General features: G+C 40.4%; 1 protein-coding gene across 1 annotated transcript in view; it reads left to right on the top strand.

The window, feature by feature from the left end:
- Positions 1–15364: 15364 nt before the first annotated feature.
- Positions 15365–16345, top strand: part of NIPA1 (NIPA magnesium transporter 1) — an 84683-nt gene continuing 83702 nt past the window's right edge. Inside the window, exon 1 of the mRNA XM_060617921.3 lies at positions 15365–15612. Within this exon, the coding sequence (XP_060473904.1) occupies positions 15450–15612 (163 nt within the window). The 5' untranslated portion in view covers positions 15365–15449. The remainder of the gene's footprint in view (positions 15613–16345) is intronic.

Raw genomic sequence — 16345 nt, forward strand, 5'->3', positions numbered from 1 at the left:
TCCTAAAATCTTAAAGCCCATCCCCCATCACTCACATTGCACTTAAAAATCTAGTCTGCTTGCCGTGACCTCCAAACAGGCAGTTGTTAGCATTTATGGAGCCTCCAGTTCGTATAAAATGCATAATGCATGTGTTGATTTAGAATAGATATTCCTAAGGCCCTTTTTAGATCTAGAAATCTATTATTCACTAGTTGGTTTGTGTGCCAGTATTTCTGAGTGTGGTTGGAAATTATAGAGTAGGTGCCCAAGACTGACTAGACCTGCACCTAGAAAGGCTTTATTTCTTTCAAGGTCAGACCTGCTGGGTCTCCCTCTGCTCCATTGAGTCCTGCTCGTAGATAGTTGACTCAGCCCAGAGTTGCACACCCCCAAGCCCTCCTATCAAACGGGCATGAGTGTTCTTTAGGGTGGGGACAAATACTGCCTTCTCAAAGCCATTTGGCTCTACCACGTGCCTGGAAGGCTTTTTCTAGGGAGTCTCACCGTAATTACAAGACCTGGAGGTCCGAAGACTCTAACCAGAGTGCTGCCTTCAAAAAAGGACCTTCAGGGTGCTTGGGTGGCTCAGTTGTTTGAATGTCTGACTTCGGCTCGGGTCATGATCTTACAGTTCCTGAGTTCAAGCCCCGCATCAGGCTTTGTGCTGACAGCCTGGAGCCTGCTTCAGATCCTGTGTCTCCATCTCTCTTTGCCCCTCCCCCCACTCTTTCTCTCTCTTTCTCTGTCTCTCAAAAATAAATAAACATTTAAAATTAAAAAAAAAAAAGAAAAGCCCTTTAGGAAAGGACCCCTCGTTGGCCCTCGCTCCCCTCATGGGGACCCATCCAACAGAGCTGGGAGACTTTGCTTTAAAACATGTTTAATAGGGGCACCTGGGTGGCTCAGTCGGTTAAGTGTCCGACTTCTGGTCAGGTCATGATCTCACATCCGTGGGTTCAAGTCCCATATCAGTCTCTGCGCTGACAGCTCAGAGCCTGGAGCCTGCTTCAGATTCTGTGTCTCCCTCTCTCTCTGCCCCTCCCTGGCTGGCTCTCTCTCTCTCTCTCTCTCTCAAAAATAAATAGACATTAAAAATTTTTTTTAAAAACAATGTTTAATAGTTCCTTGAAAAGTTAAAAATAGGGGCACCTCAGTCAGTTAAGCATCCAGCTTCAGTTCAGGTTGTGATCTTGTGGTTCATGGGTTCAAGCCCCACATTGGGCTCTCTGCTGTAAGCACAGAGCCTACTCCGGCTCCTCTCTCCCCCACTGGTCTCCCCCACTGGTTCTCTAAATAAATAAATAAATAAATAAATAAATAAATAAGCTTTTAAAAATTAAGGATAGAACTACCCTACGACCCAGCAATTGCACTACTAGGTATTTATCCAAAAGATTAAAAAATGCTGATTCTAAGGGATACATGCACCCCACTGTTTAGAGCAGCACTATCAACAATAGCCAAAGTATGGAAAGAGCCCAAATGTTCATCAACTGATGAATGGATAAAGAAGAGGTGGTATATATATACAATGGACTTGGCATCCATATATATACAATGGATTACCTGGCAATCAAAAAGAATGAAATATTACCATTTGCAACAACATGGATGGAACTAGAGGGTATTATGCTAAGTGAAATAAGTCAGTCAGGGAAAGACAAATATATAATTTCAGCCATTTGCGGAATTTAAGAAAAAAACAGATGAACATAGGGGAAGGGAAGCAAAAATAAGATAAAAACAGAGAGGAAGACAACCCATAAGAGACTCTTAAATACAGAGAACAAACTGAGGGTTGCTGGTGGGGTGTTGGGTAGGAGAATGGGCTAAATGGGTGATGGGAATTAAGGAGGGTCCTTGTTGGGATGAGCACTGGGTGTTACATGGAAGTGATGAATCACTAGATTCTAATCCTGAAATCATTATTACACTATATGTTAACTAACTTGGATTTAAATTTTTCATAATGAAAAACAATAAACCATGTTTAATAAATGAGCATACCAAGGAACTATGGATTTCAGAATTCCTGAAAGAGAAGCCAAGAGGCTGGCCTCTCATGGAGAGTGAGGCAGGAGACACTACTCTCTGACACTGTCAGAGCTCTCTCTCTGTCTCTCTCTCTCTCACTTGTGCTCTCTCTCTCTGTCTCATTCTGTTGTAGAGACCCAAGGGTGAAAAAGTCCAGAAGAGATTAGCATGCCCAGAAGGAACCTTCTTTATCTCTTCTCTTCCTCCTGGGACTTGAGTGTATGGGATACATAGCTCACCGAAGGGACATGCACTTCACCCAGAGGGTTCTGCCAGGCTTCTTTCTGCAGTCTGGCCACATCATAGTTTTAAGTACCAGAATTGGGTGAACAATGCTTTACTGAGTGTTCTTAGGAACATGCCTATATACTTTGGGTCTTTCCATTATTTTATCTCTGCTAAAAGTTAACAGATTAAATGGGAGTATCAGAAAGGTGTGGTGGTACCTGAACTGTCAAACAATTCTGATGGGAGTATAGAATGGTATAATCACATTGGAAAACTGTTTGGTGTTTTCTGTTAAGGCTTAACTTATGCCTACCTTCTGAAATTCCACTCCTAGGTATGTACACAAAAGAAATGAGTGCATATGTCCACAGAGAGACTTGTATAAGAATGTTCAGAGCCATTTTTATTCATGATAGTCTCCAACTGGATACAACCTAAATGTCTATCAAAAAGAGAAAGGATAAATTGTGTTATATTTACCTAATGGAATACTACTAACCACGCCGCCCCCCCCCCCCCCCACACACACAAAGAATTAAGTACTGGAACATTCAACAACATGGGTGAATCTCACATATTGTTGAGTGAAAGAAACCAGCTACAAACAAAAACAGACACATAGACCAATGGAATAGAATAGAAACCCCAGAACTAGACCCACAAACGTATGGCCAACTAATCTTTGACAAAGCAGGAAAGAATATCCAATGGAAAAAAGACAGTCTCTTTAACAAACGGTGCTGGGAGAACTGGACAGCAACATGCAGAAAGTTGAAACTAGACCACTTTCTCACACCATTCACAAAAATAAACTCAAAATGGATAAAGGACCTGAATGTGAGACAGGAAACGATCAAAACCCTAGAGGAGAAAACAGGAAAAGACCTCTCTGACCTCAGCCACAGCAATTTCTTACTTGACACATCCCCTAAGGCAAGGGAATTAAAACAAAAATGAACTACTGGGACCTTATGAAGATAAAAAGCTTCTGCACAGCAAAGGAAACAACCAACAAAACTAAAAGGCATCCAACGGAATGGGAAAAGATATTTGCAAATGACATATCGGACAAAGGGCTAGTATCCAAAATCTATAAAGAGCTCACCAAACTCCACACCTGAAAAACAAATAACCCAGTGAAGAAATGGGCAGAAAACATGAATAGACACTTCTCTAAAGAAGACATCCGGATGGCCAACAGGCACATGAAAAGATGCTCAACGTCGCTCCTCATCAGGGAAATACAAATCAAAACCACACTCAGATATCACCTCACGCCAGTCAGAGTGGCCAAAATGAACAAATCAGGAGACTATAGATGCTGGAGAGGATGTGGAGAAACGGGAACCCTCTTGCACTGTTGGTGGGAATGCAAATTGGTGCAGCCACTCTGGAAAACAGTGTGGAGGTTCCTCAGAAAATTAAAAATAGACCTACCCTATGACCCAGCAATAGAACTGCTAGGAATTTACCCAAGGCATACAGGAGTACTGATGCCTCGGGGCACTTGTACCACAATGTTTATAGCAGCACTCTCAACAATAGCCAAATTATGGAAAGAGCCTAAATGTCCATCAACTGATGAATGGATAAAGAAATTGTGGTTTATATACACAATGGAGTACTACGTGGCAATGAGAAAGAATGAAATATGGCCCTTTGTAGTAACATGGGTGGAACTGGAGAGTGTGATGCTAAGTGAAATAAGCCATACAGAGAAAGACAGATACCATATGTTTTCACTCTTATGTGGATCCTGAGAAACTTAACAGAAACCCATGGGGGAGGGGAAGGAAAAAAAAAAAAAAGAGGTTAGAGTGGAAGAGAGCCAAAGCATAAGAGACTCTTAAAAACTGAGAACAGGGGCGCCTGGGTGGCTCAGTCGGTTAAGCGTCCGACTTCAGCTCAGGTCATGATCTCGCGGTCCGTGAGTTCAAGCCCTGCATCGGGCTCTGTGCTGACAGCTCAGAGCCTGGAGCCTGTTTCAGATTCTGTGTCTCCCTCTCTCTCTGACTCTCCCCCGTCATGCTCTGTCTCTCTCTGTCTCAAAAATAAATAAACGTGAAAAAAAAAAAATAAATTGCGTGGCCTTACGTAAAAAAAGAAAAAAAAAACTGAGAACAAACTGAGGGTTGATGGGGGGTGAGAGGGAGGGGAGGGTGGGTGATGGGTATTGAGGAGGGCACCTTTTGGGATGAGCACTGGGTGTTGTATGGAAACCAATTTGACAATGAACTTCATATATTGAAAAAAAACAAATTTAGAGAAACGATTATCTGATTATGGAGTTGGCCTCAGACTAGTTCCTTTAAAGAGTAAAAGAAAAGAGAGAGAGAGAGAAGAATAGGTAAAAAAAATTAATGATGCTTTCTTGTCTCTTCCAAGATAATACACAGGTAACAAAATAAATTATTATAATTTTTAATGTTTACTTATTTTTGAGAGAGACAGAGTGTGAGCAGGGGAGGGGCAGAGAGACAGAGGGAGACACAGAATCTGAAGCAGGCTCCAGGCTCTGAGCTGTCAGCACAGAGACAGATGTGGGGCTGAAACCCATGAGCCATGAGTTCATGACCTGAGCCGAAGTCAGCCACTTAACAGACTGAGACACCCAGGTTCCTCAAATTATTATACATTGATTGCATGGTGGAATAAGAGCTAGGCAAGGAACTTGTAGATAATGAGACCAACATGAGAAATCATGAGTATACATGAGGAACAGCAAGAGAGCCATGGCTAGAATCAATGGAAAATAACACTGGAAACTTTGGGAAGGGACATTAAAAAAAAAAGAAAGAAAGAAAGAAACCAGCTACAAGAGAGAATGTGCTGTATTTCATTTATATGAACTTCAAGAAGACAAAACAAAATGATAATGATTGAAGTCAGAATAGTGATTTTCTTGAGGGAAGGTATAGATCCAGAAGGAACCTCTAGAGTCCTAGAAATCCTCTATATTTTGATCTGGGTAGGGGGGATGATAGGTATAGATATAGATATAGATACAGATATATAGATAGATATAGATAGACCAAGCTGCACACTTAAGAAAGATTCCAGTTAGTAAGTAAAAAAAAATGATTGAATTTTAAACATCATTATTTTGGCATTTAATCTAATTTATTTAATCAGGCAAAGATCATCAGGCAAAGTTTCATGGATGAAACTTTTAGCTGGAAGGATGATAGGGAAGTTTACAGAAGAAAGAACAGGTTCTCACTACCTGAACCCACTGACCTTATCAGGCATTGGGTGCCTCCAGATTTGATGCAATAGAAATCACTAGCACCATCTATGTCATATTTTTAATATTAAAAGGTACAACTGTAATCTAATCAAACATCTAGAAGTGACATCTAGTTTATAGAAAATACGGATGATAGAGGTACCCATTAAATTATGCTACAAAAAAACTAGCAACTGCATTAGTTATCTATGGCTACATAGCAAATTACCACAAACTTTAAGTTTCAAAGAATATTTGTTTTCTCACAGTTTCTGGGGGTAGAGAGTAAGGCTTAGCTCGATCCTTCGCTTGGAGTCTTAAAAGGCTGCAATCATGATGTTGACTGGCACTCTTTTAATTTTTTTTTTAATTTAAGTATATTTAAATTTAAATTATACTTAAATTTAAGTATACTTTTTTTTTACTTTTATTATAATTGACACACAATGTTACATTAGTTTCAGGTGTACAACATAGTGATTTGACAAGTTTATATGTAGTTATGCTCACAAGTGTAGCTACCATCCACCAACCATATAATGCTATTACAAGCCATTGACTATCTTCCCTATGTTGTACCTTTTATCTCCATGACTTATTTCATTCCATAAATGAAAGCCTGTATCTCTCACTCCCCTTTGCCTATTTTGCCCTATTCCCCATTGCCTCCCGTCTGGCAATCAGTTTGTTCTCTGTATTTATGGGTCTGTTTCTGCTTTTTCTTTGTGTTTTTTTTAAATTTTTAAAGTTTATTTTTTGAGAGAGAGAGGTGAGGAGGAGCAGAGAGAGAGAGAGAGAGAGAGAGAGAGAGAGAGAATCCCAAGCAGGCTCTGCACTGGCAGCAGGAGCCCAGTGTGGGGCTCAAACCCATGAACAATGAGATCAAGACCCTAGCCAAAATCAAGAGTAAATTACTTAACCCACTGAGCCACCCAGGTGCCCCTGATTTTTCTTTGTTTTGGTCAATAGAATAGATGAAAAGTTGCTCAACATCACTAATCATCAGAGAAAGGCAAATTAAAACCATAATGAGATATCACCTAACACCTGTCAGAATGGCTAGAAAAAAAGATAAGAAATAACAAGTGTTGATGTGTCTACATCCTCATCCATTTTGGTAAGAATGTAAGTTGGTGCAGCTACTGTGTAAAACAGTATGGAGGTTCCTCAAAAACCTAAAAAAAGAAATACCAAAATACATACATACATACATACATTCATACATACATACCATATGATCCAATAATTTCACTACTGGGTATTTACCTTAAGGAAACAAAAACACTAATTCGACAGGATATATGCACCTCTATGTTCATTGTAACATTATTTACAACAGCCAACATATGGAAGCAATCCAAGTGTCCATCAATAGATAAGTGAATAAAGAATACACACACACACACACACACACATACATATACATATACATATACATATACATATACATATAATGGAATATTACTCAGCTATAAAAAGGGATGAGATCTTGACATTTGTGACAACATGAATGGACCTATGGACCTAGAGAGTATTATGCTCAGTGAAATAAGGCAGAGAAAGACAAATACAACATGATTTTGCTTATGTGCAGAATCTAAAAAAACAAAAGAAAACAAATGAGGCTCTTCTTAACACTGAAAAAAGTCACCTACTTGGAATTTATCTTTCTTTAAGTTATAATGAATAGATCCAATTTAATTTTTTTATATGGTTACCCAGTTGTCCACAGCCTATCAACATTTTTTCACCAGATAATAGTTTAGGGAGTCCTAATAAAATTTAAATCTTACTAGTTTTGTGTGTAACATAAGAGTAGATAGCTTTTCTGAGTGAGACTTCAGAGTTTCACCTGCTTTTAAAATTAATAGAATCAATCTGTTGGCTTTATGGTATTTAGTTTATCTACTCAAATAACTTTTTCAGGCATACTTTCTTGGCTTTAATTGACTTCTGTATTGGAGAGGCTATTAATGCAAACATAAAATAGCAAAAAGAAAGAAAGAAATACAGAAAGATAGAAAAGAAGAAAGAAAGACAAGACAGAGTGGCCAAAATGAACAAATCAGGAGACTATAGATGCTGGAGAGGATGTGGAGAAACGGGAACCCTCTTGCACTGTTGGTGGGAATGCAAATTGGTGCAGCCACTCTGGAAAACAGTGTGGAGGTTCCTCAGAAAATTAAAAATAGACCTACCCTATGACCCAGCAATAGAACTGCTAGGAATTTACCCAAGGCATACAGGAGTACTGATGCCTCGGGGCACTTGTACCACAATGTTTATAGCAGCACTCTCAACAATAGCCAAATTATGGAAAGAGCCTAAATGTCCATCAACTGATGAATGGATAAAGAAATTGTGGTTTATATACACAATGGAGTACTACGTGGCAATGAGAAAGAATGAAATATGGCCCTTTGTAGCAACATGGATGGAACTGGAGAGTGTGATGCTAAGTGAAATAAGCCATACAGAGAAAGACAGATACCATATGTTCACTCTTATGTGGATCCTGAAAAACTTAACAGAAACCCATGGGGGAGGGGAAGGAAAAAAAAAAAGAGGTTAGAGTGGGAGAGAGCCAAAGCATAAGAGACTGTTAAAAACTGAGAACAAACTGAGGGTTGATGGGGGGTGGGAGGGAGGGGAGGGTGGGTGATGGGTATTGAGGAGGGCACCTTTTGGGATGAGCACTGGGTGTTGTATGGAACCCAATTTGACAATAAATTTCATATATGGAAAAAAATAAAAAATGAAAAAAAAAAGAAAAAAAAGACAGACAAGAAAAGAAAAAGAAAGACATGCAGATAGATACATAGATATGCATAAATAGATGAAGAAAACAGTCTGGAAGACAACATTACCCAAGGAATAAGAGTAAACTCCATGATAAGAATTTTACTCCAGGATGCTGTTCTGAAGAGAGCATAGCATATGTGAGACTACTGTCTTTAGGCCTGCTTTCAAAGTTTGCCTTGGGCTGGTATCTGGGAATCTGAATTTGGAGAGTCCTCTTACCACTAAATTATTATCCATTTCCCTAACTGATTAGAGTGGCTCACTGTGCCTACATTGTTTGTACAAGCAATATGGTTTATGCTGAACACCTGCTTTCCTTTAGAGACTCTTGGATTGATAAAATCCCTGCACTCCTAGGCAAGTTTACCTGGTAGATAGTGTTTCAGACATATCATCATAACCTGTTGGGGGAATTAAGCACATGTGTGTTACTTCTTTTGAAGAGAACTCTTGGAAGCTCCTTGTTTCTTCCAGACCTCATTGCATGGACTTTTTCCCTTTGCTGATTTTTCTTTGCATCCTTTCATTGTAATCATAATCATTCATATGACTATAAGCTAAGTCCTGTGAGTCTACCTAAGTGAATCATCTACCTCTGGGTGGTCCTGAGAAGTCCTGACACAGATACTTAATAAGAACATAAAATAAGTAAAAGAAGAACTCAAGGACTATATAACAAACAACAGATTTGAAGAAAACAAAATTTCAGAGCTAATGAAGTAAATAGAATGTCACCATTATCCTATTGTGGTTACAGACATAGAGGATAAATACCAAGATAATTCAGAAGAAAAAAAACATAACATAATAAAAGAATATCCAACATAAGAATAATTGGTGTCCTTAAAATAGAGAACTCACCTGATAGAACGTAAGATGGGGAGGGGTAGCTTGGGGATGTTTAAAAACACAGTGGCAGGCACCTGGGTAGCTCAGTTGGTTAAGTGTCTGACTCTTGATCTCTGCTCAGGTCATGATCGGTTTGGTTCGTGAGATCCAGCCCCATGTTGGGCTCTGCGATGACAGCACAGAGTCTGCTTGGGATTCTCTCTCTCTCTCTCTCTCTCTCTCTCTCTCTCTCTCCCCCTTCCCTGTTCACTCTCTCTCTCTCTTTCTCTCTCTCAAAATAAACTTTAAAAAAAAGATACAAAATAAAAACACAGTGATAGAAATTTGCTGAAAGAAGGAAAAACAATTTACAAAAGAAAGAATATGCTATGTACTAGGAGAAATGGTATAGATTGATCAGTACTGTTATATCCTGATTGAGTTATTGAGCTTCAAGGAGAATAATTCTGCAGATTCTGGGCAGAAGTAAGAGAGATAGAATAAAAGAGGACTTTGCTATTATATGTTTCCTATAAAAATATTATGATTAGACAGATTTGGAGGGATGGGTACATGGATTTTTAAAAATGTTCTCTGCACTTCCATATATATTTGAAATATTTTATAATAAAGTAAAAAAAAAGATTTTTCAATCTTTCCTGATTACTTGTTTGTATTTAAACTCTTCTCAAGTGTAGAAATAAAAATATATATTTTTAAAAATCAGGCTGTCTTCAGAGTAAAAAAAAAAAACCATAAATACTTTTATTAAGAATGGTTTCAGGGCACCTGGGTGGCTGAGTCAGTTAAGCATCTGACTCTTGATTTCAGCTCAGGTCATGATCTCCAGGTTTGTGGGATCAAGCCCTGTGTTGGGCTGTGCAGTGACAGCATGGAGCCTGCTTGGGATTCTCTCTCTCCCTCTCTCACTGCCCCTCCCTTGCTTGCATGCTTGCTCTCTCTCTCTCTCTCTCTCTCTCTCTTAAAATAAATAAATAAACTTTAAAAAGATAATGTTTTCAAACACATAGAGAATAGCATGCAATCCTCATACACATTACCCAACTTAATCAGTTAGCAACTTTCTGCTCTTTTTACTTTTAAAAAAATGTTTATTTGTTTATTTTCAAGAAAGAGAAAGAGACAGAGACTCCCAAGCAGGCTCCACATGGGTTTGAACTCACAAATCGTGAGATCATGACCTGAGCCGATATCAAGAGTCATACACTTAACTGACTGAGTCACACAGGTGCCCCTGTTTTTACTTTTTTAAACTTGGTGGGAAAGGCAATCACTTGTGTGCAGTCTTCTGATCCCTACCTGGTTGCATGAGAATGTGTGTAGGGCACAGAATACTTCTTTATCAAGAAGTAAAGAGCCTTGGCAGCCTGTTCTGGGTTTATCACCTTGAGTGACAATCTCTTTCCCTGTTTCAGATTCTGTGTACTCCTTTGTTCTGCTTAAGCAGGCGCATTATATGGCCCTTAGCCAACCCCACTACTATATCCATTCCCAGAGGGGCGGGAATGGGGTCCTTTGCTTGCAGCAAAAGAGGGGTGCATGCAGGCCATTGCCCACATTGGCTGCAGGCTGCGACCTGTTGACCACGAGAGACTGAAACCTACTGTTGAAGCTGATCTTATTCTGTCTCTTCTGTGTGAGAGTAAAGGTTTGTGCTATCCAGTGCCTATGTGAGTCTTGTCTCTCTTGGTGACCCTGACATTTATATACCATGGAATGAGTGGAAATCCTGTGACTGCTGCTCTTGGTGGCAGGTATCCATTCCCTACTCTGCTATCTTCCATGCAGTATGACTTTTCCTTGCCTGGAGACGGTAACAGGTGTCGCTTGATAAATCCATTTACACATATGCTTACACACTCATCTTATTTACTTATGAAATTTTATTTTAATTTTTTTTAAAGTTTACTTATTTATTTATTTTGAAAGAGCAAGAAAGAGAAAGCATGTGCTCCTGAGCCAGGGAGGGGCAGAGATAGAGGGAGAGAAAGAATCCCAAGCAGGCTCCGCAGTGTCACTGCAAAGCCCAACACAAGGGTCAACCTCATGACCCATGAGATCATGACCTGAGCTGAAATCAAGAGTTGGACGCTTAACCAACTGAGCCATCCAGGCACCCCAACCTTATAACATTTTAAAAAGCAAATTTCCGGGGGCGCCTGGGTGGCTCAGTCGGTTAAGCGGCCGACTTCGGCTCAGGTCATGATCTCGCGGTCCGTGAGTTCAAGCCCCACGTCGGGCTCTGTGCTGACAGCTCAGAGCCTGAAGCCTGTTTCGGATTCTGAGTCTCACTCTCTCTCTGACCCTCCCCCATTCATGCTCTGTCTCTCTCTGTCTCAAAAATAAATAAACGTTAAAAATTTTTTTTAAATAAAATAAAGAAACAAATAAATAAATAAAAAGCAAATTTCCGGGGCGTCTGGGTGGCTCAGTCGGTTAAGCATCCGACTTTGGCTCAGGTCATATCTCATGGCTCATGAGTTCGAGCCCCATGTCAAGCTCTGTGCTGACAGCCTGGAGCCTGTTTCAGATTCTGTGTCTCCCTCTTTCTCCTCCCCCGCTCATGGTCTGTCTCTTTCTTCTCAAAAATAAATAAACGTTTAAAAATTTTTTTTTTAAAAAGCAGATTTCCAACATAATCACTTCAGCTGTAAATATTTAACCAATTGTCTGTAATAAAGATATTAATATAATCACAATCTTATTAGCACACCCAAGAAAATTAACCCTCTTTAACATTATTTAGACCCTGTTTGTGTTCAATGTGACCTCAGACTTTTAAAATAACATTTAATGCCAAAAGATGAAATAACATCTGCAGTGTTTTAGGGAAAGGAAGTACAGTCTGAAAATATTAAATCTGTCCATTTTAGGGGCGCCTGGGTGGCTCAGTCGGTTAAGCGTCCTACTTCGGCTCAGGTCATGATCTTGCGGTCTGTGAGTTCATGCCCCACGTCAGGCTCTGTGCTGACAGCTCAGAGCCTGGAGCCTGTTTCAGATTCTGTGTCTCGCTCTCTCTCTGCCCCTCCCCTGTTCATGCTTTGTCTCTCTCTGTCTCAAAAATAAATAAACATTAATAAATAAATAAATAAATAAATAAATCTGTCCATTTTGTGGTTCACGTAAACATTCCATAACATTTAAAAGCCTCAAAGATTATAGCACCTATGTTTTATTTTCAGTGTCTGTTCATTGAAAATTTTCTAGTGAATTGAAATATAGAAAAAAAAAATTGGTAAAAGAGTGATGTGAATAATGAACCCAGTAAAATATATATTTAAGATTATACAAGTATAGAATTATGAATACATGGTAGTCTCTAAATGTTATAAGCCTTGGCAAATACAAAAAAAATTGCAAGGATTTGGAAAGTGAGCTGATTTCCTCATTTGTTATTGCAAGGAGTCAATTTATACTGTCTAAAAGTTAAGAGTTAAATGAAACATAGTTACTCCCACCTCTTAATGTTTTTCACTGACTTTAATTTTAGAAGCATCTTTTAGGAACTAATACCTCTTGTGGTAGAATAGCATTTTACCTCAGCTTCAGTAGTCACTCCATTTTTATTTCAGCTTTTTAAATGTTAAATCCATGTAATATAGTTTCAGCTTTGAATTAAAATACCATATGTGCCTTCCCATGTGATAAATGTCTATCCTTTTACCCATTTACTCATCTGGAAAAATGTTTGTAGTGGAGTTCTTAATGGTAATAATAGTTACTTTAGGGTGATGGAATTTGGGGTGAGGCTTTATATTCTCTGGCATTTACTGAATTCACTGAGGTTTTTTTTTTAATGAACATTACTCTTTTTGCCAAAAGCACTGAAGGCATGTGTGTGTGTGTTTATGTATATGTTTACATACATATTTATATATTTACATATACATACTGGCATTATTAGAGAAGTAAATGATTATGACTATGTTGGCAATGCTGCTGCTGCTGCTGCTGCTGCTTTCACTTGCCTCTAAGAGTTATAATGGGATTTACTGCTTATTTCAGGAAATACCACTGATGTTCACAAGTATATTTAAAAAGAATAAGCAACCACTTCACACTTACTACAATGGCTATTAAAGAAAAGACAACTGGAAAATTATAAGTATTGGTGAGAATGTAGAGAAATTGGAATCCTTGTGTATTGCTGGTGGGAATGTAAAATGGTGCAGAGACTATGGAAAAGTTTGGCAGTTCTTCAAAAAACTAAACATAGAATTACCATGACTCAGCAATTCCATTCTTAGGTACAGTGTATCCAAAACATTTTAAGTCAGGGACTGAAACAGATACTTTCATGTGGTGATCATTGCAACATTATTCACAAAAGCCAAAAGGCAGAAACACCCCAAGGGTGCATCAACAGATGAACAGATAAATAAAATGTTGTGTGTGTGTGTATATATATATATATCAACAGATGAACAGATAAATAAAATGTTGTGTGTGTGTGTGTGTATATATATATATATATATATACACACACACACACTGGAATATTACTCAGCTATAAAAAGGAATCGAGTTCTGATACATGCTACAACATGGATGAACCTTAAAACCAAATGAAAACCAAGCTAAGTGAAATAAGCCAGTCACAGAAGGACAGATATTATATAATTCCATTTACATGAAATATCTAGAATAGGTGAATTCATAGAGACTGCAAGTAGATTAGAAGATTGGAAGTAGGGGGAAGAAGAAATGGGGATGACTGCTTAATGGCTACAGAGTTTCTGTTTCAGATGATGGAAAATTTTTAGAAATAGAGAGGGTTGCAACATTGTCAACACAATTAATATCAATAGTACATTTAAAAATGGTTAAAATGACAAGTTTTATGTTATATACAACTGACCCTTGAACAATCTGGGGTTTCGGGGCATTGCCCCCCCTTCACAGAAAAATCCACAAATAACTTTCGATTCCCCAAAAACTTAACTACTACTACTACTAACCTACTGTTGACCTAAGCCTTACCAATAACATAAAGAGTAGATTAAAACACGTTTTACATATGTATTATATACTGTAGTCTTACAATAAAGTAAGCTACAGAAAAGAGAACATCAAGAAAATCATAAAGAAGAAAAAACACATTCACAGTACTATATTGTAAAAAAAATCCAAGTGTGAGTGGACCCAAGCAGTTCAAGTCCCTGTTGTTCAAGGGTCAACTGTATGTTACCACAATACAAAAGAATAAACAATGGGCTAGATTCATTATTAGTTTTCGTGCAGAATAGTATATTATTTCATACTGCTCCACAAACTAATAATGTTGTCGGCATAGGTTTTATACTCTAACCTAGTATTTTCAAAATTTATGAAGATGTTTATTATAGCATCATTTATAATAGAAAAAAACTGGTAGTCAAAACTACCATACAACCAACAACTGCTAAATGGTTGGACAAACTATGGTAATTAACTTTATGGGAAATTATACTGTCATTAAAATAATCATAATTATGTAGCAACAAAGAAACTGATTATAACTTTAAATAAAAAGGATATTTTGTATATTGTAACTGGAAATACGTAAAAGAATGTATACTAAGGGAAAATAAATAATAATTAGGCTATAGTGTTTTGGGATTGTGGAATTTCAAAATAACTATTTCCTGTTTTCCATGCTTTCCATAATTTTGATATATTTTATTGAAAATAAATTAGGAAATTAGACGGTATGGTTACAGGCTCCCTGCTCCACTGTGGAGGCAGCTTGACTTCACCCGATTCAGCAGTCCCATTTGAGTGTCTACAGCTGAGTCGTCCAGGTTTTAGGACCCACTTTAGATTCCCTGACGGCCTCCGACTAGAAGCTTTGGGATCGTGATCCCAGCAAAGGCGGTGTCGTGCCGACCTCCTTCTGGTTCCAAATAATGCATGGGACACTAAAAAATTATTTATCTCGGATAAAAACTTAAGTGGACTTCCGGTATTTTCATTTACCAAATCTGGGAACCCTACCTCCACCCACCCATCTACCACTGTATCCCTTTCACACCGCCCCCTCTTACCTCTCCTCACTCTCCTTCCTCATTGTCACTCCCCTCCTCTCTACTCCATCACCTGGCTCCGCGGAACCAGGGCTCCACCCCCACTGGACGAGCCCCAGGCTCCCCCACTGCAACCTCTTCACGGAGACCAAGTTCTACTCCTCCCCTTTCCCGCCTCCGCGGAACTCGGAATTCTCCCCACACCCACACCCGGTCCGAACCCAACCCTCCACTCTGTCCAGGCCCAGCAGATCCCCGGGTCCACCCCCTCCAGCCCCAGCGCGCGCGGCGCGCAGGCGCAGGCGCGGAGGGCGGGCGCGGGCGGAATGGGGACTGCAGCGGCGGCAGCGGCGGCGGCCGGGGAGGGGGCGCGCAGCCCGAGCCCCGCCGCGGTGTCGCTTGGCCTGGGCGTGGCCGTCGTGTCGAGCCTGGTGAATGGGTCCACGTTCGTGCTGCAAAAAAAGGGCATCGTGCGCGCCAAGCGACGAGGTAGGGCGGGCCGCAGGGGCTGCGCTTTGGGTTAAGGGGGTGAGGATGGAGGGAGCAGCCGCCGGGAGATGAGCAGGGGAGCGGCCGCAAGTTGGGGGTGTTTGGGTCGCTGCTTAGACCCGGCCTAGGGCCAAGGCGGAGCACCTCGGAGGGCAAAGCTGCTAGGGCGGGAGTCTCCTCGCCCACCTGAAGCGCAGGCACTGCCGCGGCCCTGCGCCCTAGAAGCGTAACAGCCGCTGCCGCGTCTTGTCCTCTCGCAGTTCCAGAAGCTGTCCGAGAATCAACCGATGCACCCTGAGCCGTGGTAGTTGTGTCTCCCCCACCCTTTTTCTCTTTTCCTAGCGTCTAGAGAGGCTTTGTTCAATTTTACAGGGTTTCACCAGCTGACTTCTTTCTTCCCAGACCCTCCCACTCCCTCTGCAGCCGCGCAGCCTACCAACCTGCCCTTCGGTTGGAGCCTAGGCGACCCTGTCACCCGCACCCATTCGCTGCTAGGGAAACCTTCCGGTTTATAGTATCCCAAAATGGTCGGAGTGCAGTGCTTGCCCAGAAGGAGCAACCTCTCGCCTAGGCTGTGGCCTCGGCCTAGGGGAGAGCAAGACCCGCTAATTTGCCTCCCCTAACCCCCTGCAGTGACCACGCTAGTGCAGAAGAAAGAACTGTGCACGAGGCAGGGCCGCGGGGGTTGGAGCGGGGAACAGGTGGGCCAAGAAGGCTCTCACTCGCAGGGTCA

The sequence above is a fragment of the Panthera onca genome, chromosome B3 (assembly GCF_046562875.1).
Source record: "Panthera onca isolate mPanOnc1 chromosome B3, mPanOnc1 haplotype 2, whole genome shotgun sequence".
Taxonomy (NCBI): Eukaryota; Metazoa; Chordata; class Mammalia; order Carnivora; family Felidae; genus Panthera; species Panthera onca.